The sequence below is a fragment of the Actinia tenebrosa genome, unplaced genomic scaffold (genome assembly GCF_029948245.1).
Source record: "Actinia tenebrosa isolate PJP-AT-01 unplaced genomic scaffold, QUT_ActTen_1.0 PGA_scaffold0__85_contigs__length_37466705, whole genome shotgun sequence".
Lineage (NCBI taxonomy): Eukaryota > Metazoa > Cnidaria > Anthozoa > Actiniaria > Actiniidae > Actinia > Actinia tenebrosa.
Window position 1 is genome coordinate 29,850,047 of NW_028292569.1, and position 22,950 is coordinate 29,872,996.

At 38.9% G+C, this 22,950-nt stretch overlaps 1 protein-coding gene across 1 annotated transcript; it reads left to right on the forward strand.

Moving 5' to 3' along the window:
- Positions 1–1,434: 1,434 nt before the first annotated feature.
- Positions 1,435–21,888, forward strand: LOC116299486 (deoxynucleoside triphosphate triphosphohydrolase SAMHD1-like). Its single transcript, XM_089026069.1, has 18 exons — positions 1,435–1,530; positions 2,257–2,273; positions 2,476–2,578; positions 2,666–2,723; positions 3,599–3,717; positions 4,307–4,377; positions 4,589–4,735; positions 5,310–5,360; positions 13,270–13,367; positions 14,600–14,764; positions 15,562–15,621; positions 15,911–16,019; positions 16,370–16,453; positions 17,837–17,923; positions 18,334–18,441; positions 20,033–20,124; positions 20,602–20,650; positions 21,096–21,888. Exons 1-18 carry the CDS (start codon positions 1,524–1,526, stop codon positions 21,174–21,176), a joined length of 1,506 nt encoding a protein of 501 aa, XP_088882195.1. The 5' UTR covers positions 1,435–1,523; the 3' UTR covers positions 21,177–21,888.
- Positions 21,889–22,950: the final 1,062 nt, after the last annotated feature.

Sequence of the window (22,950 nt, forward strand, 5' to 3'; positions counted from 1 at the left end):
ATAGAAATCATGACCGTGAAGGAGGTTTTTTATCTGATATAGATTCGTCTTCATTTGCATAAACTTGAACTTGGATTTTCTCTATCCAACTTGGTTCATTTCGTAAAGAATTCGGTACAATATGAAAACTTACATCATGAGTTTTTTAAGCCGTTCAATAAACTCGCAGATCGTGTTTTATCGGGTATAAAACCACTCGCCTACGCCTCGTGTTGTATACCCGATAAAACACTCCTGCTCGTTTATTAAACATTACGAAATGTCCGAAAACGTGACTGATATATTTTCAGTTATTCACGTGACGACAAAAGTACCAAACCAGACATACTATGAGTAAAGACAATATTTCTTTTGCGCAGTTACGATAAGTCATTTCTATCTTGGTGGCTATCGTTCGCTTGTCAGTACTACAGTTCTATATGAGTCATTTCTTGAAACTGTTCATCAATACAACATCTTGGTCTCATAAAAATTAGATGACCAAATGTTTTGTAAATCCTTGAAACACGCATTCTTTTAATAATAGGTCACTCTTGATTTCTTAGAAATATTTATCGGCTAGGGTCAGCTGGTGGGAAAATCAGTCACGTGACAACGAAAGCGAACCTGAAAGAATCTATAACGATAAGCCGTTTCTATCTTGGTGGCAAGGATAACTAACGATCGTTTGCTTGTTTCCACAGTTTTATAGAAGTCGTTTTTTGAACTGTTTATCAATACATGAAGAATCTTGGTCCCATAATAGCCGAATAAAGGTTTTTTTAATCCTTGAAACGAGCATACTTAACCAGCTTAAAAGATGTCATAGCAACATTGATTGACGCACACCAAAAATCCCCTCCATTTCTTGGAAATGTTTATCGTCTGAGGGCAGCTGGTGGAAAATTATTCACGTGACATCTAAAGATATACTAAAAATCAGGTTCTCGTTCTTTTTCTTAAGCTGCTGCTTCTCTTCTTCATGAACTAATTCCTGAAATAAAACATGCTAAGTCAGTGCGGAGTTTCACCTCCAATTATTGGCATTATCACCAGGTCTGAGTATGTTAAGATTTGGTGGTAGTACCGACGATTGGAGGTGAGACTTCGTCTGTCGTTCCTTTTTCCCTCATTACCTTTGTCCTTGCTAGTTTCACTCATGTAATATTAATTATCTTAACTTAGTGCACATATTCCCTTTTATCATTATTTGTACTTTTATAGATCTCAATTTTAGCGATATATTATTATTATTATCATATATTTAACATTTAATCTAATTCTTATCAATATATTTATTACTATTTATTTTATACAAATGTAGCTTTACATACTTTAGTGTTGATAAGTTTCTTCAACTTTCTGGAAAAAAAGTTTGTTATTATTATTATTAAAGAGACTACCAAACAAGGCATACAGAAAATATGCATTTTACGCTTTTGTGATCCTTAAAGAAAAGACTCCAGCTTCTAATTTTAAGGCCATTTCTATTTGGTGTCGAAGATAACTAACGATCGTTCGCTTGCGCTACAATTCTATTCGAAATGGTCGGTAAGTGAGGACATTATAATTAACTCTTTTCTCTTTCTGTGTCCGATTGAATAAAACTCAATCTTATGTACTTCTATCTTAGATAAAAAAATGCCTTCCAATAACTAATAACTTTTTAAACTCGACACTGATCAGCATTCGCTCTATATATACCTATATATGTTCTGAAGTCGTCGCTCCTTTTTTCTCAGCCCTTTTCAGAATGCTACTTCGCTCTGTAAAAGTTACTGCAAAGTGTATAGGAGACAGTGTTTTTCCAAACAAAAGTAAATCCAAATCTTATCACTAATTATAAACTCGTCTCACTACTCTTTCTCTCGTTTCTAAAGTTCTGGAACACGCCGTCTTTAACAGAGTTTCATACTTCAAAGTCAAAAGCGATAGTAGGCGATAAGCGATAGGAGATAGGTCATTCCAATGACTTGTGTTTCTTATTATTACTAGTACTCTCATCAAGAACATGGTGGTTAACGTTGAGATTTTCAGTTTGGTTTGGTAGTCGACAAAACCATTTTTGAAAGGCCTCGATTTTCCTTTTTAGCATAAACCTACTGGCATACTATCCGTCTTGGCATGACCTATCGCCTATCCCTTATCGCCAATCTCCTTTGGCCCCGACAACGGCATATACACTCAATGGTTTGTGTAAAACGAAATCTTTGGAAGTTTTAGCATTCTAGAAAAAAATAGAACACTATACACTCATATTCATTCTTTACGTTGCAGACGGGCCAAAAGCTAAGGTAAGAAATATCAGTGGAAACTGAATTTATCGCATCGCAACATTTTTCTAACCAAGAACCACACACGGAAACGATTAATTATACAGCTCTATTAAAAATATGTGCCTCTAATACTTCATACCATCATTAATAATCTCACTTGTTACTCCTTTTACTTGATTCATCTTTAGTTCCCACTCATAAGTGACTTTTTTTGTATTAGATATTCAATGATTCTATCCATGGCTATATTGAGATGCATCCACTATGTGTCGCTATCATCGACACGGAACAATTTCAACGTCTTCGCTGCATCAAGCAAATGGGTGCGTTACGTTTCGATTGACGACTGATTTCAGTTCATTTTTGTAAAGAAAAGTGTTGTTATTCATCATAAAAATGGTTCATTTTAGGTGGCACTTATTTTGTCTATCCGGGAGCATCGCACAACAGGTTCGAACACTCAATAGGGTAAGTCGATCATTGGATCATTGGACTTATGATCTAATGTTAGTATTTATATATGTTTAGCATTTGGGTGTGGATTTTTTTTTTGCTAATTTTAAAGGGTTCACCTGGAAATAAAGTTTACATTTAAATTAACATGTAATTTTTTTAAACATTCACGTACGACGATATTCGTACTCCAACGAAGGACCAACGCGAAAGCTCAGCATAATATATATATATTTAATTTTACGGCGTTCAACTTTATCCACCGTTTATGCTTTATACATCGACGGTACTCGAACTTATTCATTTATCTATTTGTTATCTTTACGACTAGTACTATGCAAAAAAGAAACCACAAACCCAAACACATGCAAAAAAAGAAAAAAAGGAAGTAAAAAAGAATAAAAACTAGTTAAGGGAAAGGACAAAAGGACAAGAGTCCCATATGAAGTTCCTCCAACACAAACGTTTTATGAATAATAAATACTTAGAAAAAGCTACAAACATCAGGTGTAAAAGCAGCATTTAGAACAATATGTCTTCCAGGTTCTCGTTCTGTCGACGTCAAAGGTAGAGTCAAATATTTGGAAAAATAGTGTCTGTAACTAATAGAAGTTTATACTTGCCCTCCCAAGCTTTCTTTCGTATAACATGTAGTTTGTTCTATTGTTCGTAAAACCGGACTTGCTTCAATAAATATTTAACAGCAGCAACGAAAAAAAAAAGAATTCAACGCTTGATAAGTACTCAGGGATCGTACGCTAAAACAGCCCCATGATGCAGAGCGCGCCCTACTTGTTACCAGTTTTCCGCGCAACCTCGGAAAGGCCAATATTGGCCAATATAGTATACATCTAGTAAAATTTATTTTAGTATTTAATCAACTTTTACAGGACATCCTATCTTGCTGGCTATTTCGTAGAAAGCTTGAGAAGGAAACAAGGAAAAGAGTTAGATATTGAAGAGAAAGACGTGTTATGCGTCAAAATTGCCGGCCTTTGTCATGACTTGGGTGAGTAACTGAAGCTTTAAACAGACCTCTTAACTTTGAACGTAATGATTATTCCATTTCAGACCACGTGTCATTCTTTTGAGAATGAGATTCTTTGTTTAAGTCGTATCGATATTCATGTGTCTTCTCATGTGAACCATTTAACAAAAAAATGATACTCTAGGGAAAAACACGTGGTTTGAAATGGAAAAACATTACACCCAATGTAATTCTAAAAAGGGACTAAAAAGGTCTATTACTCCACAGTTTTGAAAATAACATTGTGGATCATTCGATAATTTGTGAATAATTCGTGATTATAGCTATATTCCAAACAATCGATTGCGATTAATACCCGATAAAGTCATCCCTTTACGCATGCGTACGAAGAAGTACCTCTTCCAAGAATTCAAGAACGCATGACAAAAAATGCTCGATGCTTGAAATGCTACTTTTCGGCTTATCATCATCGATATTATTTTTTAAAAAATTCTGAAGCCGTCTAATTAATTCGCGGTGGTTTGGTTTTATAAGAGGTAAAAACACAAACACAAACTAACACTCCTGCTTGTTTACTAAACTATACGTAATATATTTGGTACTTTGTCAGGGCATGGACCGTTTTCCCATATGTTTGACAACGATTTTATTCCAAAAGTGAGACCTTTGCTGGAGTGGTCGGTAAGTTTATTTTTTTTATTCATTTGATAATATTTTTTCATTTTACTATTACACCGTCCATGTAGGGAGTGATTGCTCGGTCGAAGGCTCAGGAGTAGCCTGGTAGTCGCTATTTTTCTAATTAGAATTTTTTGGGACAAAGCCCCATTATTTGGATCCTGGACACAATAACCACAGTTATCTGATCTCTGAATTTTGTATTCATTTTCAGCATGAGGTAGCCAGTGAAAAAATGTTTGACCATCTCATTGAATCGAATGGAGGTGTTAAGAAAATGTTTGAAAAAAACGAGCTCGGTGACAAAGACATATGTTTTATCAAGAAATTAATGACTGGTGAAACACCAAAATCTGAAGAGGTATGAAAACCGCTGATTAGATCAAGCGTATGGAACAAGCCCAGCCATTAATCATTATTATTATTATTATTATTATTATTATTATTATTATTACTATTATTATTATTATTATTATTCAAGCATCAGTATAACCTTGCATGACCGACGGAAGGGTGTTCGGAAAAAAACCTATCGCTGAATAATATACTCTAAGCCTTGTTCATATTACAAAGGGGAAAATGATCGGGAGAGCAAGGGTTTGATTTCTTGAGGGGAGAGGTGGGGGTTGAAACGCTGAACTTGGGAACGAGTGCGTCATAACAAGACTGGTTGAAAACATGGAGAAATACTTGTGAGGGCCTGTGCGCACCCGGGAAAGTTAATGTTGGGTGTAAAGTTTACAAGGAACGATTAAAACCCCAAAACAAAGTACTGTTCCTATTGTTGGCTGCTGTGTCTCATTGCTATTTATTGTATTTCAGTTTAGTTTGAGTTAAGCTGCACCAAATTGGTCAGTTTTCATTGGGTGCCACTCTTAAATAAAGGTCTAGTTGAATCAACTGATATCGACGTCTGCTGTTTTCTATTGTTTTAGGAATGGAAAGAAGTCGGAAGAGAAAAGAATAAACCGCGTTTCCTTTTCGAGGTATGAAGGACGTTCATGGTCATTGCACGCGCGCATCCTTTCCACGCATGTGTTCTCATTGTGCGCTCATTGTGCATGCTGACGTCATTCAAATGTCAAGAATGAAGTTTTTTACTTCTTCAAACTCTCATAGCTCTGAAACAAACTGAAATCGGTGATCCCCATTTCCCCCGTGTTTTCCAAGTACTTCATCATTATCCTCTATGCCTGTGTGGCACGTAGGCTGTACTCCATAATACCTAACTGTCGTGTTACGGCCCGCTTTAATGTATATCAGCTAAATACGTGTGAATCTGCATGAGCATATTCATCCTAATTTACATACATCGCACTCCTCCCTTCTTAGCTTGAGGGTCGTGGTCAAATGAAATCTAACTATTAACAACTCAAATAGACTATAAGTCTTTCTTTTGACCTAATGTCTTTAACGCAATGTTCAGTCTCTTGTTTCTTTCTGTTAATACAGTTCTTTTCTCAACCTTTCCCTTCCACTAGTCTTAGTGGCGGTTTCCGTATCCTGGTTGATCGTCGTAGTGCAACTTGCTTGGGTACTTTCGTGACTCTTGTTGAAGTCACTGCTTCTGGCTCTCGTGTCGGCATTTTTTTCTTGGGTTCCCGCAGGCGGTCTTGCAGAAACATGATCTTTCTCTTCCCTTGTCTGTATCTCCGGCATGGGTCTGTCACTCGTTAAGGTACTTCCACTTAAGTTTGTCTCTATGTCGCGCTGTGGCACTTGACCTCTCGACCGATCTGGTACTATCTCTGGTCCATCTGTCATAAGATCGGATCTCCTCAGACGATCTACATGTCTCTTCCACACTCTTCCGTCCTGTAACACGATACATACGATTTTGGTCCTGCCCGCTCTACTATAGTACTTGACCACCATGTCTCCTCCTTTCTTGGGTCTTTCACCAGCACTGGTTCTCCAGCGTAGAACTCTCGTAGTTTAACTTCCTTGTCGTGATACTGCTTCTGCTTACTTTGCATGTTCACTACCTTGTTCTCTGGGCTTGGTCGTACTAGAGCTAATCTTGTAAGAAGTTCTCGTCCCATGAATAAGCTTGCTGGTGTACATCCAGTTGTTGGGTGTTTGGTAGTACGGTATGGCAAAAGGAAACGATCTAGCTGTAGCTGCAAGTTTTGTCCTGGTGACTTACTTGCCTTAAGGCTTCTCTTGAATGTTTGTACCATCCGGTCTGCAGCTCCGTTGCTAGCAGGGTGGCAAGGTGCTACCCTGATGTGTTTCACACCGTTTTTCTTGAGAAAAACTTCGAATTTTTCACTTCTAAACTGTGGTCCGTTGTCACTAACTATCTGTACTGGGATTCCATACTTGCTGAACAGGTCTCTTAATACTTCGATCGTTACTGTTGCTATAGTACTTTTCATGAGAATGATCTCGGGTCATTTTGAATATGCGTCCACTACTACCAAGTAGTTCTTGCCTTCTTTCTCTGCAAAATTAATATGTACTCGGCACCACGGTGTATTTGGCCACAACCATGGCAATAATGGTGCAACCGTTGGTACACTCCTTGTCTGCTGACACCTGTGAAAGTGTCTGACCGTGTATTCTATGTCTTCATCAATTTTCGGCCACCATATGTAGCTCCTTGCCATCTCTTTCATACGTACTATTCCGGGGTGAGCCGTATGCAGTTCCTCTAGCATCCCTTCACGGTGTTTACTGGGAATAACCACTCAGCGTAATCCCCAAATCAAACAGTCTTGCTCGATGGATAACTCGTGCTTACGTTGGACGTATGGCTTCAGCCGCATGTCGTCTACTTCTGAACTCGCTTGCTACGTTGTAGATAGAGTTTTCCCTCGTTGATGAACATGTGGCTAACAATGGCAATCTGGATAATGCATCGGATGTTGCATTTTCTTTAGATGGAATGAACTTGAGATTGTAGTTGAAGGCTGATAGGGTTAAAGCCCATCTTTGTAACCTTTGTGCTGCTAATGTTGGCACGGCTGTTTTGGGAGCTAAGATCCTTTCTAACGGTTTGTGATCAGTCATTATCGTGAATTGCCTTCCCCATAGATAACTATGGAATCTCTTGACACCAAAAATTACTGCTAGGGCTTCCTTGTCCAGCTGACTGTAGCCTTTCTCGTGTTTGTTCAGTGTCCGCGATGTGTAGGCTATCGTGATTGTGCATGATGACTGCCCCCAGTCCATATGGAGAGGCGTCTGTTGCTATCAACAGCGGTAGTTTAGGGTCGTAATGCGCTAGTACCTTCCTTGAGGTAAGTTCTTGCTTTATTTTCTTGAAAGCTGACTCACATTCCGGCGTCCACTTCCACTCCTTGTTGCCCAGGAGGTCGTTCAATGGGTGTATCACACTTGACAAGTTCGGTAAGAACTTTGCGCGAAAATTCAGCATTCCCAGCCACGAACGCAGTTCTGTCACATTATTGGGTGCTGGGGCCTTCGTCACCGCTTCTACCTTTTTCTCCGTTGGTTGGAAACCTGCCGCTGAGATCTTTACTCCCATGTAGACTACTGAATCTTTCATGAATTCGCACTTCTCTGGCTTCACTCTCAGACCATATTTCTTGAATCTCTTGAAAACCTCTTCCAGCGTTTGCAATTGTTCCTTATCATTACGACTGGTTACTAGAACATCATCCATGATACCACACGTGTAGTTTAAGCCTGCTAATACTTGGTCAGTGAACCGCTGCCAGATTGCTGGGCTTGACGATATACCATAGGGTAAGCGCGTATATCTGAATACTCCCTTAGGCGTGTTTATTGTGACTAAGTTCTGGGACTCCTCGTCGAGTAGCATCTTTTGATATGCACACTTCCCAGCTGTCCGAAAGACTACGCGCGAAAAGGATTGTTGGTAGAAATGGAACAGTCCTCTCACCAGTCTTTCACTTTTAGACCGCGCGGTTCATCACATGAATTTTGAGTCCGCCATCTTGAAAATTTGCCCTTATTAGTGATTAGTGGCAAATTTTTCACGCCTTTGTGTCTCCAAAGCCTCATCTGAGTTAATTTACTTATACACAAGTACTTCTGTTGATTGTAAGTGAAAGAAACATGAATAAATGCGAATATAATTATGACTCTAACGATCCGTAACTTGTCTTGGTTCTTTACTCGTAAAAATAGAGTTTGTTTACATTTGATTTTACTTGCTAAGTGTCGAGAAATATTCCAAATAGTAAGATTTTAATCTTGTAAAAGTACTTAAGAAGGTTCTTGTGCTTTGGCTGAGTCATTTTTAGCGAGAAAATAGCAAAATAACACTCGTTCGAGCAGCACAGATCGCTGTTTCAACTCTACTCGATGGGAAGAACGACCTAGAGGCAGCCATCAACTTTTTTAGCGGGTTTTTCTCGAAGTTTCAGTTTCTTATGAGCCAAAGACAAGGCAAAGAAGAATAAAAACACGAAACTCCTGTTGACCTACTCGCATTCGTGAATGCCAGAATCATCAAACGCTACTCTCAAGCCATTCAATCGTCTTATATTTACCTTTGTAGGTAAATAAACAGTGAAATTCTATGTAGATAATATAAGAAATATTCCAATGTGTTGTAAACTCTATTTTCTATCAGAAATCTGTGAAATCCGTCAGAAATCCCTTCCGAGCTTCGTTAGACTTGCTCCAAGTCTCGCTCGTTATTTTTTCCGCTGGCGAGTCGTCGAATTCAGATTTCGGCTCTTCGGGTTCAAACAGATTTCCGAAGGGAATGGCCGAGAAAAAATGAAAAGCGAGCGAGACTTGTAAAACTCGGCATCTCATTAACATTCAACAAGTTGGCCTGAGCTTTGATTGAAATGTTCGTTTGCATTTCCAGGGGCAACATACGCGTCGACGTGAGCCTGTAAATAATGCAGATTTATTATGGAAGAGACGAAAATTACGCCTCTAAAAGATATACAACCTGAATTCGAGGACTTTAGGAGTACTTGTCGTATTGTTTGTGTAAAAGAAATAGTCAGCCACAACAAAGTGCCAAAGAAAACATCATTCGACTTTTCAATCCAGATAATAAAAGAATAAAAAGACTTCGTTTTGTATTGAGATCGAAAATTATTTGTCAGTGACTATTCATGCCACGGACTTCAAAGTTATGTAAATCATGCTCCAGGAGCATAAGTTAAGCCTTAAAAATCATGTAATAGGAGATGGCTCATCGTGATCTGAATGAAGCCGCGATTTGATTCCTAAATTTTCTAATTTTCTCAACTGATCTCGCATCAAGAAAATCGAAGGCTGGATGACGAAAATTTTACACTTTGTGGTCTTGGATAAGACAATATCTTGTGATTTGGATTCAAGATCCACATCATTTTTTACATTGGAATGCTTCGAAAGCAAACGGGAATAACTGATATACAGTGGACTTTCCTGAACCCGTTGGCGTGAAATAAAACAATCTTTTCCCTCAAGAAGACTGCTAATAGCTTCCGTCTGATAATTTCTAAGATTTTCTAGCTTTAAAACATTCTTAACTGCTTCGATGGGTTTCCCCCCATAACTTTTCGACTAATGAATACAAGAACCAAATCAAATTTTACCAATGGCCGACGATAAATGATAAAGTCGTGCAACACGACTCCCCCGATATAGATTTGGTCTCTCATGTTCTTGCTCCTCATTGGTTAAGAATCAGTCGATATATTACGTCAGCGGACAGAGTCCTGTCCGCGAATATTAATGAATGCCGAGTTTTACAAGTCTCGCTCGCTTTTCATTTTGTTTCGGCCGTTCCCTTGGAAATCTGTCGGAACCCGAAGTGCCCGAAATTTGAATTCGACTACCCGCCAACGGAAAAAATAACGAGCGAGACTTGGAGTAAGTCTAGAGCTTCGTCGAACTGCGTGTATTTTTCTTGAAAGAGGACGAGGGCCCCTCGACTCAAATTCAAAATGCACCGTGATTGGTCAGTTCGCGCGCTCTCCAGACAACTGGTCAGGTCAATCTTTGAAAACTGCTTTCCACCAACCATCTTGGTCTGGAAATCTTCCGGCGTTGGTATCGGGTATTGTTCTGTATGAATTGCTTGATTCACTGTGCCTTTGTAGCCCCCACATAGACGTACTGTTCCGTCGGTCTTGGGTACAACCACTAAGGGAGTTGACCACTCCACTGAATTCTACAGCTTCTATAATTCCTTCTTGCTTCATCCTGTCGATTTCCTTCTCGACTGCTGGTCTAAGAGAGAATGGCACCGGGCGTGCCTTCAGGTGAATTGGTACAACATCGGGTTTTACATGCAAGGTTGCCTTTGTTCCTTGTATGGTTCCTAGTTCTGGTTTGAAGATATCTGCGTACCTCGATTTCAGCTCCTCAACTGGTTCCGACCTCGAGTGGTAATGCACTTGCGTGAACAAGTTCTGCCAGTCCAGCTTGATGGCTCTGAGCCAGGATCGTCCCAGCAGGGTTGGAGCATACTTGTCTGCCTCAACAATAACTATCGGTAAAGCTGCACACTGTCCCTGGTATTCGACATCTACAAGAATCTCTCCTGCTGTCTTCAAGGGTGTTCCCGCATATCCGCTAAGGCTTCGTGTTGTCTTCTTCAGCGAGATATGTCGAAGGTACTTCTCGTAATCCTTCATTGTCACGATGGAAACTGCTGCTCCGGTATCTAGCTCCATTTCCACCTTTGATCCTTCCATTAAGATCGGTATCTTGATCGTTCCTGTAAATTCTTGATGATCTACCTTAATCTTATTTTTCACGTCCTCGTTGATCTCCACTGCATTTACTGGGTCGTACGGACCTGTATCGGATTCACTCTCCTCCACTTCGCTCGGCGTCTCGTAGTCGTCGTCTTGGTTAACGCTCTCTTCTACGAAGCGTACAGGTTGTTTGCCCTTCGTGGATTTGTTTTCCTTCCTTACGTTGTCGTTACCTCGGCCTTGCCCCTGTTTGTTCCTTCATTGCGACTTTAGATGACCAATTTCATTACATTTGAAGCACTTGCGTTTTTGTGCCTGCATTCAGCAGAGCTATGGTTTCGCACCGTCCGCATTTCCTTTCCGATTCAGTTGAACTTTTTACCATTCTTCGATTTCCCCGATTTACCATTTTACTTTTCTCACTCATGCCCTTGACATTCTTTTCTGCTGCTTCTTCTGCCAAAGCTACCTCTAGTGCTTTTTGGAAGCTGTAATTTTGTGCCAGTAGTTTTGTATGGATGCTATCCGACAGCAAACCACACACAAATCGGTCTCTTAAATTCTCTTGCAACTGGTCTCCTTTAAAATCACAAATCGCTGCCATTTTCTTCAAAGTTGCTGCAAATCCGGGGATGGACTGTCCCGTTGTTTGCTTAGTGGAGTTAAAGCGAAATCTTTCAGCGATTACTAGCCTTTTTGGTTTAAAATGTGTTTTTAGTATTCCACATAGCTCCGTGAAGCTCTTCTCACTCGGTTGTTGTGGATAACACACGTCGCTCAAAATCTTGTACGACTTGTTTCCTATGCTGCTTAATATGATAGCTTTTCTCTTTACTTTGTTTTCTTCCCTATCCTCAATATCCCAGGCTATAAAATACTGACATAACCTGTTGATATAGCTAACTATATCACCTTGATTGTGGTCAAATTCTTCGAAAACACTTCTCGCCGTCGCCATGATGTCGCTGCTTTTCTCGCTTGAACTCTGTCCTTGGATTCGTAAATTCCCTTTGAATTCGCCTTAAAACAGTTCCTCGTTGTTTTATTGTTTTATGCTTGGCTCCGTAAATTCACGTTGAATTTGCCTAAGAAAAAGTCCTGAAAATCTTGATTTTCTTACAGCATCCTCGTCGCCAGTTTCGTGTTTACGGCCTGCTTTAATGTATATCAGCTAAATACGTATGAATCTGCATGAGCATATTCATCCTAAGGGGCTGTTTATATGGAGCGAGCCAGCCCGGTAAGCGGGCTAGCCCGCCTGGCCGAGATGAATTTTGGATTGCGTTTATATGGGAAAATTCAGCCCGCTTACCGGGATGAAATCAGTCATGTGATCATCCAGCCTCGTTAGCATACGAACTCGTCCCGAGAAAATAAATAAAAAACATGGCGGCGATGGCGGTAAAATCTGCCTTCCATCGAAAAAAGTATTTTTTCTTTGGATCGTCCGCCATGTTTATAAAATTTGGTATTGTGATCGCTTTGGTCAGCGAATTTCGCATGCGCAGTAGGATAAAATCCAGCCCGCTTACCGGGCTGGCTCGTTTATATGGGAATTTTTCCATCCCGCTTGCCGAAATCTCGGCACCGCCCAACCGAGATCTCGGTAAGCGGGTCAGCCCGTCTACCCATATAAACACAAAGCATTTTTTACAACGAAAAGAGGCCGAGCCGAGTTCTCGGCCAAGCGGGCTAGCCTGCATATAAACAGCCTCTAATTTACATACACCACACTAACTTTAAAGGAAATATGGCATCAAATTAAAATCACATATTTTGTGCATAGTTGGAATAATAGAATTTCACGCAAAGCTAAGGCTACAAGTCCACACTTGTTGCCCAATAACATTTCAAACGTCAGGGCAAACGTCCGTGTAATCTAAAGTCAGTTAAACCCCTTTTTCAATTTGCTCATTTTATTTCTATTATATAAAAAATCTGAAGATGAGATCGATTGCCCATAAACGTCGTACGTCCTTAATGAACATGTTATGGTTAGAGCCGTTATCATTTTCTCCGTGCTCAGCAACTTCGAAAATAAGTTAGGATCTTTGGCTTTGGGCTGAAGGAACTTGAAAAGCGCGCTGAAACTTCTAATACCAAACTATTAACTACTATTACCTAATTAATAACTTCCAATACTTATTATTAACTTCTAATTATCTACTTCTAATCAATAATTGATAACTTCGAATACAACCTAATTAATGACTTCTAATACCTGTTATTATTTTCCCACCGACCTTGATTGTTGAAGATTGTCGCTAACAAGATCAACGGTATTGACGTCGACAAGTGGGATTACTTTGCACGTGACTGTAAATATCTTGGCATCAAGAGCTCCTTCGAACACATGTAAGATATCAGACTGTAATCTGTAAATATTAAAGAAAATCTGTAACCATTACTTTTAGCCAGGAAAAAGTGATAAAAACCCGTCTGGTTGATATGTTAGATCACATTCGATGCAATAGATCTTTTTCAAGATGCGCGAAAGCTGTCAAAAGTATCGCGCGCTCAGATTCTAAAACGAGGCATTTTTGGGCACGATTATAACGTGCGCTATGGAAAACATATACAAAACTTTGAAAATTATGCTAACGAAGGAATACTTTGAAGTTTCTTTTATTTGAGGAGCAGGATAATAGCTCATTTTAGAAAAAATCTTTTCTTCAAGGGTTTAAAAGATCGCCTTTAACTCTATGGTTATCGCCTATTCTAACTTTTGTTACGCGATCTGACTTTAAGTCATCTTTATTAGTATTCTTTATAAGAATTAGATTACTTTATCAAAGATAAAAGTAGCTACAAGTTAACATGAAGACTTAGAGCCTCGTAAAGGTGAGTCTCAAGCAGGACCACCGACAGCCCACGAAATCTCGTCGACTAATGCCCCTTTCTTAAAATTGGCGTTCTGTCCTTTTTGGGCTGACTGCTTACTGCTTTAATATTCCAGTTCGTAGTCAATCTCGTAGCCAGAGCCTGCGTTTCTTCTGGCCTGCGGGTAAGAACGAAGGCTCTGGCATAATCCATATTTTGAGACCAGGAATTCTTGGTTCCCCATTTCAAATTTTTATTTTGATCAAAAGTAAACACAGAACTCTGTTTGAAAGCAGGTTTGAAAGCATGATTTTCATTCATTATATTTCACTTCTGGAAATCTGCGCATGCGCCAAAAAATAATTATGCAAGAGCCCTAGTTCTTCGTTGCAGGCCAAAAGAAAAGCAGGCTCTGGGTACGAGATTGGTTCGTAGTTTAAGAATCGTTTTTAGTGCGCATCCGATTTGATCTCAAATTCCTCACCTTCTTTTGTTTAAACCTTCTTCTGTTCTTAATTAAACAAAAGGTGAGAAATTCAGGATAAAATCGCAGGCGCACTCAAACCGATTCTTAAAATACGAACTGGCTTATTCAACCAAAGTTTTATACATTATTCGTGATTTTTTGGGGGAGCTGTTCAATAAAACTGCAGATTCAGGTCTAAAACCTTCAAAACCACTAACTACACCTCATGGTTTTAAACCTGTTGTTAAAGACTACAAACATAATAAAAGGTTCAATAAAACATTTTTACGAACATCTGCAGGCGATGTTTATCGCTGGCAAGAGTGATCAAATCAGGAAAAAAAGGTGAAGCAGAGATTTGCTATCGTGACATCGCGGCGGGAAATATCTACGATTTGTTCCACACAAGACTTAGTATCCATAAAAAGGCCTGTCAGCATAAGACGGTAAACGCCATCGAAATGATGTAAGTAAAGTATCACAATGTCTCCCAGTTACGGTTCAAAGCCTTTAGTGAAGCCCGATTTTAGCAGGTTAAAGCAAGTTTTTTATGACAAGTGTACTTGTCAAGTTTACTTGCTTATGTGTATGAAAAACACATGACAAGTTTTGACATGTTTTATTTGGTTGTTTACGCGAATAAACCTTGAAGTTTCTTTGGCAAGTCTCTGACAAGGTTTTGTAGCGACCTCTGGACAGCTAGACCAAGCAACCGCTGAGCGCCCGCGATTTCTTGTCACGTTTCCCTTGTTGGCCGATACAGACGAGGTTTCATAATTTGTCAAGTTTTCCTTGACAAGTTGCTTTGTTCAAAAGCTAGCATGCCAGCTCTTGTGGAACAAGTGCACTTGACAAGGAAAATCTTGATAAGTTCTTATTATCACATGCACGAGCAAATAAAACTTATCATAGAAAACTTGCTCGCTCGTCATTAACGTGCTTAACTCGGTCTAGTTTACCAGAGATAAAGACGTCGGGCTGCCCATAAGCTATAACTAGATAAAAGCCAGCCAGCTCTAAGATATTAGTGGCTGATTAGAACCTCAGTTGTAGCACGGCGTCATTTGCCGGCACGAGAATTTTCAGGATTGCGCAGGACGATCTGCCAGACGATACCTGTGTTAGGCTGATCTACGAGGATAATTAATTATAGATTATAACTGCTGAAGCCCTATTCTCTATCTATTTCTGCTGCTGATACGACATTATTTATTTTTAGATTATAACTGTTAATGGGAGATTATATTTAAATTTGTTTTACAGGATAACTGAGGCTCTAGTAAAGGCAGATCCACATTTTAAGATCAAAGGAGAAAATGGGCGGTAAGCTTTGTTTCGTCCCCCTTGTAAGGAATCCTGGATTTTTGTACAAGGTGCAATAAGCCCATTCACACAAAAAACCTAAAACAAAAATACTAAAAATATTGCCTTTCAATGGAAGCCGAGTTTAATAATGGTCATTCAGTTGTTGTTCAAATTGAAAGCAACAGACTCCTGTTGATGGCATATGAAAGGCATTGTTCTCTACCATTTCGTAAACCGAAATGTAAATAAGCAAAAAAATGATTTTTCAAATTGGTTTAACTATTTAACATCTTTGTCAAACGTATAGAGAACCAAGTACGATATCGACAGCAATAGATGACATGGTTGCCTACACTAAACTGACAGACCACGTGTATTATGAAATACTCTATTCGACTAAAGACGAATTAAAAGAGGTAAGAACAGTAGTTTGGTTATTTATTGAGTACAGGTTATTTTTTGCAAAAATGGCAAAGTTATGGTGCAGGAAACAGAGTAAAGTCGGGCCAAAGCAAGAGAAATGTCTCTAAAGACCAGCCAAACAAGTAAAGCTTTTGATGACAAACTGCAGCTTGAGGATGCTCACAAGAGGTGAGACTGTAACTAGTTAAAGGGATCGAATCCATTAATAGTTATCAAGCGATTGAACCTGTAAAATGCATCTAACTATAATCCTTGCCAGACCCAGGTTTGTAGCTTTTCAGGTGACTGACTTTATAGAAATAATTATAATAAATATTGACATACTTTACCTTGCATGATACAGGCAAGGGAAATCTTGCAGAACATAGAACAACGAAAATTGTATAAATTCATTGGGTACACGATTCCCAAAGACAACCCAGACGAGGTGAGTCTCAAACTGAACTATTTTCTTGGTTTACTTCTTCTCACTGCGCGACTCGGCTACAAAGTCGGTTGCAGAACAACAATATTACACCAAGGAAGCACGGCAGAAATAAATAAGTTAGTCTTCCTGTGGTATTGACGTGTGCTTACGAATACGTTTTTCCGCGAAAAATAGCGTGGGCTCAAGTAAATATCAAAGATGGCGGAGTACATAAAATTGACGGGGATTCGAAGGGAAGAGAACGGGGAGAGGAGTGAAACTTTTTCAAACCTTTCGACAATCCACGTCAGTTTTAGGGCTACTGGGGTTGCCACGGCCACTTAATGAGGTAAATTGTTGCATATGTTTGGGTCCCAATGCGTCCGAGTTAAAGAGTATTTTATGTACACCGCTATCTTTGATATGTTTAATATTCACAGTTGATTTCACGAAACTTCAGCATTTTGTTCGCCAGAAGTGCACATCTTGGTACGAACTTTGGGATTTCAAAGTGAAATTGATTAGCAATCTTTCAAACTGATAATACTGTAACTTCAAAACCTCATCAAATCTACCGTTTAAAGTCAGGAAGGAAAAACTACTCTGATAACTCTGTAAGTTACAAACTAATCCAATAAAGATCCATTTTTTTCTTAATTATTAAAAAAAAAAAGATAATAAATAATATTTCCTATTTGCATTTTCCTGTTTGCCTTAGCTTTATAGTAAGCCCTATTGTGAACTTAGAAGAATTGACAGACGAATATCGTTCAACATGTACCAATAAAGTCTACCTTTATTATCAACTTAATCAGTTTAATGAATCTTTATTCGTCAAAAGATAAGGGCTTTTTGTTGCTTTTTACGCAAGATGAACTCAAGTTTTTCAAAAAAGACGATTGGAATTTTGTCATTCACTAACACACGGCAATCCGTTTTACGGCATCTTTACTTGCTTTCAAGGCAGAAATGCTAAAAATTTCGTGTTTGTATTTTGCATCGGTGCTAATGCCAAAAAATGAAAGTAGATTGTTGTCCTTTCTTTCCGTCCTCTTTTATAATTTCCTTCTGCAACAAAAAAAGTTTTGCTAAATGTATCGTTTTTTAATTGCTAATTTATGCTAATGCTAGTTTTTTACGATAAACAGCCAAAAACATCGTGATTAGCATGCTACCAAGGACGTTGGTAATTCCCTAATGCTGATTGGCCGAGACCCGATCACCGCTATATTTGTTTAGTCATGAGCCCTCCCGACTTTTAAGAAAACCGCAAACGCATCCATACCACAGGAAGACCAATTAAGTAAATTATATACCACAGGAAGACCAATAAACTAATTTATTTCTATGTGCACTAAGAGGTATATCCACGAACGTTGTTTTTATCTGTCAAACTGCATGTAGAAAGGTGTTCCTGCCATGCGGAAAGAGATATTCGACATTGTCAAGGAAAATGCAGAAGAGTTGAAAGAAGATGATATTGTTGTGCAGGTATTTGTTATGCTAAAAGACAAAGTTTTAAAGTTTGTTGTCAGTTTTCGTAAATTTTCGATTTCTCTGAATATTTTTGGCCGATCTAGGAAGGCGTATCAAAACGAAACTTGAAATCTGGCTCTTTCACAGCTTGCGAAGGTGTTGTAAGGCCTTGGGCTAGTAGTCGAGAACACTCTATCCTATAGTCCTTATAATTAGTCCGTGGCACAGCCAGAAGATATTCTTCACCAGATCGTATGTTACGGGAGGTAATATATTCCTTCAGAAGGACAACACTTTGTTTTAGCTTCTAAAACACTATCGTCATAGTTTCCCAGCGGCTGTGGCCGCAGCCAGTATTTACTATATGTAATGTCTCCCCCGTATTTAAAGCGGGATGTCACTAATTGTTATGCTTTGAATTGCAGCTGACGCCTTTCAAGTATGGTGGAACGGATGACAAAGACCCAGTGGGAAAAGTTCGCTTCTATGCCAAACATCGTGAAAACGAATCTTTTAATATTAAAAAAGAACAGGTCCATAAATGAGTTATACATTTTTTTAAACTCATGAATAATTCATAAGCCTTTGGTCCAATTGGAGCCACTATACAAGTCACGTGCATGGACCTTTATACCCGATAAAGTCCTCTTCATTAGTATTCTTTATATAAAGAATACTAATGTGGACAACATTATCAGAATAAAGGTGCATCCAAGTTTAGATGAGGACTTAGAGCCTCATCAAGGTCAGTCTCGCGTACGATCATTGACGACCCATAAATTATCGTCGTCTAGTGCCCCTGTCTTGAGTTCGGCATGTTGTCTTCAACTTGTGGGAGTCTTTTTTGCACTTACTGCGCATGGCAGTGACGTACAAACCTCACTGCGCATGAAATTGCTGTACTAACGAATATCAAAGTATAAAAGTCAATGTTCGAAAGGTATATAGTTGCTCTACTTCAACTGAAAGGTTTGTGAATTTTACTTAAAGTTTTTGAAGCCGTTTAATAAACTCGGCTACGCCTCGTGATTTTATACCCGATAGAACACTCTTGCTCGTTTATTAAAGACTACATATATACATGTACATACGGCCTGTGAATAGACTGGAGTCCGGTGTAAGAACATAGTTAAGTTATACATGAACTGAGCTGAACAGCATGTGGTAACTCATCAACCTCATCATCGGCATGTACTCACTCAAGAATATCCAGCAAACACTCTCTATGGCATAATTCACTTTTTCAGCACGGATTTTCCGTGGTTCCGGTTTTAATGCGCATGCTCTAAAACCAAGACCTCATATTCCGGCTAGACTCACTTTCGGCTAGAAATGATGAATTTATATTTTCGTATATTTGTATATTGTAAAATTATTACATGAGATAAAAACTAATTGAATAGCTCCTGGATTAGTGTAGCTTTATGGTCACCAAGGAAACGGCCTCATAAATATATTTGGATGAATATAATTCTGCTAAGGAAAGAAAAAATATAAACTGGTTTTCCTGTTCATACCAATAAATAAAATGACCGGAGAATATCTGTTCGTGCTCCTGTGAAGTAAGATTGCGATCGAATTCGTTTAAAAAAATCGACCACAAGTAGAACGTACCGAGTGTAAATACGGTTAGTCAGTCTTTTACCTTGTCCGTTTATCGTAAGACCTCGAAATTGCCTGAAATTTACCAATCTGCCAATCCTCGAGTGCTTTATAACTCCACGCAGCACAGCAAACAAGTTTTTATTTCTTATATAAAATGCAAGGGCTCGTGCGTGCTGTGCTATCATAAGGCACGCGCTCCCAACTAATCAGAATGCGAGATTTGTAACAGTTATTTTATAAGAACCAATACATAAAATCCTGTAATAAATCGATGTTTCAGAACTTCACACTCGTAGCAGATGATGTAAGACGTACAATAAACGTTTAATTATCGATCTGCTAATATATTAGTGAGTGAGTGAGTGAGCGAGTGAGTGCAGGAATGACACATTTGCATATTCAGACCCCTCACAATAACTCTTTTCTACGCTTCGCGTATCCACGAGTTGAAATGGATCTTTTATGAATATTGTATTATGTCATTGTAAAAAAAACTAAATATTCTGCTTTCTTGTGCAGGTAAGCCGCATGCTGCCTGTGGTATTTATTGAAGAGGAGATAAGAGTTTACTGCAAGGAAAGAAAACAACCGACTGTAGAAAAGATGAAAACGTAAGTGATATTTACCTGTAGATCTATCAAAAGTAACAATTCTTATTTCTTGACCTTCAAGGGTCACAAAAAAAAAAAAAACTTGCAACTTTCCTCGATTCTTTTAATATAAATAATCCGAAAATAAAATTATGTGCGAGTGTGCTCATGCACAGTGGGTCCACAGTGCTAGAAATATCCCACATGAAACATCATTAGTTCATTTCCTCATATGAATAGCCAATGTGGTCTTCATTTTATAAGAACATTGTACTTGTTAGTGTCGTGTAACGTTCGTAAGTGAATGACGTAAGACGATCGATAAACGTTAAATTATCGATCTGCTAACATCTTAGTGAGCGATTGAGTGAGTGACACATTTGCATATTCAGACCCCTCACAATAACTCGTTTCGGCGCTTCGCGTATCCACGAGTTAAAAGAGGTTAACGAAAAGTTGAAAATATGAAAAGTTGTCATTATGCTATTCTATTTTCAGAGCTTTCCTTGAATGGTGTACACATCGGGGATATGAGGTCGAGAACAAAGTAAACATTAATTTTTGGACTGATAGGCTCAATCCACTGTTTTCCAATTCATAACATACGTCATTCACTTGAGTATTATTACTTTTTGAACAACATAAGCTTGCAAAGAAACATCAATACAATGAGAAAAACCAAGAATGGCTTATTCGAGAGAGTGACATAGTCTGAATTGGAAAACATTGCGTCTAATTGATAATAATGATGACGAAAGCAAGTTGTTTTGAACCATTCCATAAATAAAACCATTCCTAAAATAGGGGTTAGGCTACTCGGTACCAACCACTACTAGAAGTGGATTTTATCTTCAAATATCTTCAAAAGTAAAAGTAAAATAGCAGATCTTAGATGTTTTGCACGTATGCTGAACAACGTAAGTCTGGTCCTTATTTAGAACGATTGCTTTGACCTTGCCCCAAGCCACACACTAAAATTAAATCAGTTGCAGGGGCCAAGAATTCAAAGAACCGACCACAACCCAAACGAAGTCGAACACGATGACGATAAAGATCTTCATTTGGAAACCTAAAAATACTATTTGTATAGAGACCGCTCATAAATGCACGACAATATATGTGGTTTTTGATCGGATAATTACTAGGGGTAGTCTAATACCCAGCATAATCCATCCTTTCTCTGCTTTGATTATTTTATCCAATTACAAGCTTCGTTCTATTCTACCAATAGCGGTCGACTTAATAATTGATGCATAAAGAAACTTTATGAATTTTATGATTTTGCACTTAGCTTTAAGCGAAATTCATCTGTATACTGCTCTCTTAGCCTGAGCAGTTTTCGTATGACTGTGAAAAGCTTGTGGCACGAACACGGCAAGGCATACGCCAAACCAATCACACTGCGCGAGAACTCCCACTCCTCCAATCAAATACCCGGAACACGGCATAAACAAGGGGCAGACACGGTCTTAGCCGAGGTCAAGGCACTGCCAGACTAAATACTTTTTGCGTGAGTTAAAATCAGCCGATCAAAACTTTAGAAAACATCCCAAGCCACAGTCGCGACAAGACACGCATACATCTATTTAAAAAAAAAAACGTTGTCAGTCGGAAATACCGACGGCACCGAGCTTTTCACCGAGTCATACGAAAACTGGTGTAATCTTGACTATGTCTTACTTCTGTGCACAAAGATGAAAACTACTATAGTCATTTATGCAAAGTGCACCTAAAAGTTGTTTAAACACATTATGCCCAAAGTAAAAGATTCGCTAAATCTAGAAATTACTTGCTTGTTTGTTTATTATATAAAAAAAAACTCGTAAGAAAGAAGCGTTTGTTTGAACAAAGTGTTACCATGCATGCTCGGGATGGGGTCCCACACGCAGCGAAAAAATAGAGACACCAAAGGAATAACACGCAGCGAAAAAATAGAGACACCAAAGGAATAACGTTTATTAAAGGGAATGCCGGCCTGGGGATGGCAATCAAGGGTGGCGTAGCGGCAAGTATTTCAGTCGTCTCTCACCTTTGGTTTGATTCCTAAATTCGATTCCTAGATCTCGGGTTCGATTCCTAGATTTGATTCCCAGATCTCGGGTTCGATTCCGAGATTCGATTCCTAGGTCTCGGGATCGATTCCTAGATTCGATTCCTAGATCTCAGGTTCGATTCCTAGATTCGATTCCTAAATCTCGGGTTCGATTCCTAGATTCGATTCCTAAATCTCGGGTTCGATTCCTAGATTCGATTCCTAGATCTTGGGTTCGATTCCTAAATCTCGGGTTCGATTCCTAAATCTCGGGTTCGATTCCTATATTCGGCATCACATGTGAATAGTGTTTGTTAAGTCTCTCCCTACTTAATTGATTCGAAGGTTTTTTCCGGGTTCTCCAGTCTTCCTCTCTCCGTAAAATCTACATACCAAGATAAATTTCCAATTCGATCTGTAAATTAGCTCTGCCGTACAGGTCAGTTGTTTCTTTCAGGGTTCGATCTATGAGTTATAGCTATACCCTGACTTAGGCTGACTTAGATCAGCCAAGAGGTTGTTTCAGAGCATCGATAAGATTTGAAGGTTTTTTGAAGGTGTTAGCCGAATCATTTCTAATCAGAAATAATCGAGGGAGGTGCTCAATCATTCCAGCTATCCTTTCAGTGAGACCAAATAACCCTGAATAACTATCCAAAACCGTTATCCAGTAAGGATTGTAAACTGTGTAACGAAATAAGAAAAGTAGACCTGTACTGCTTTGGGGTCTTGGCCGATCTCCCGACCCTTATTGTCCATCATCGGCCTTTCTCCTCAATTAGTTTTGATAACCTTCCTAGAAACAGCGATACACT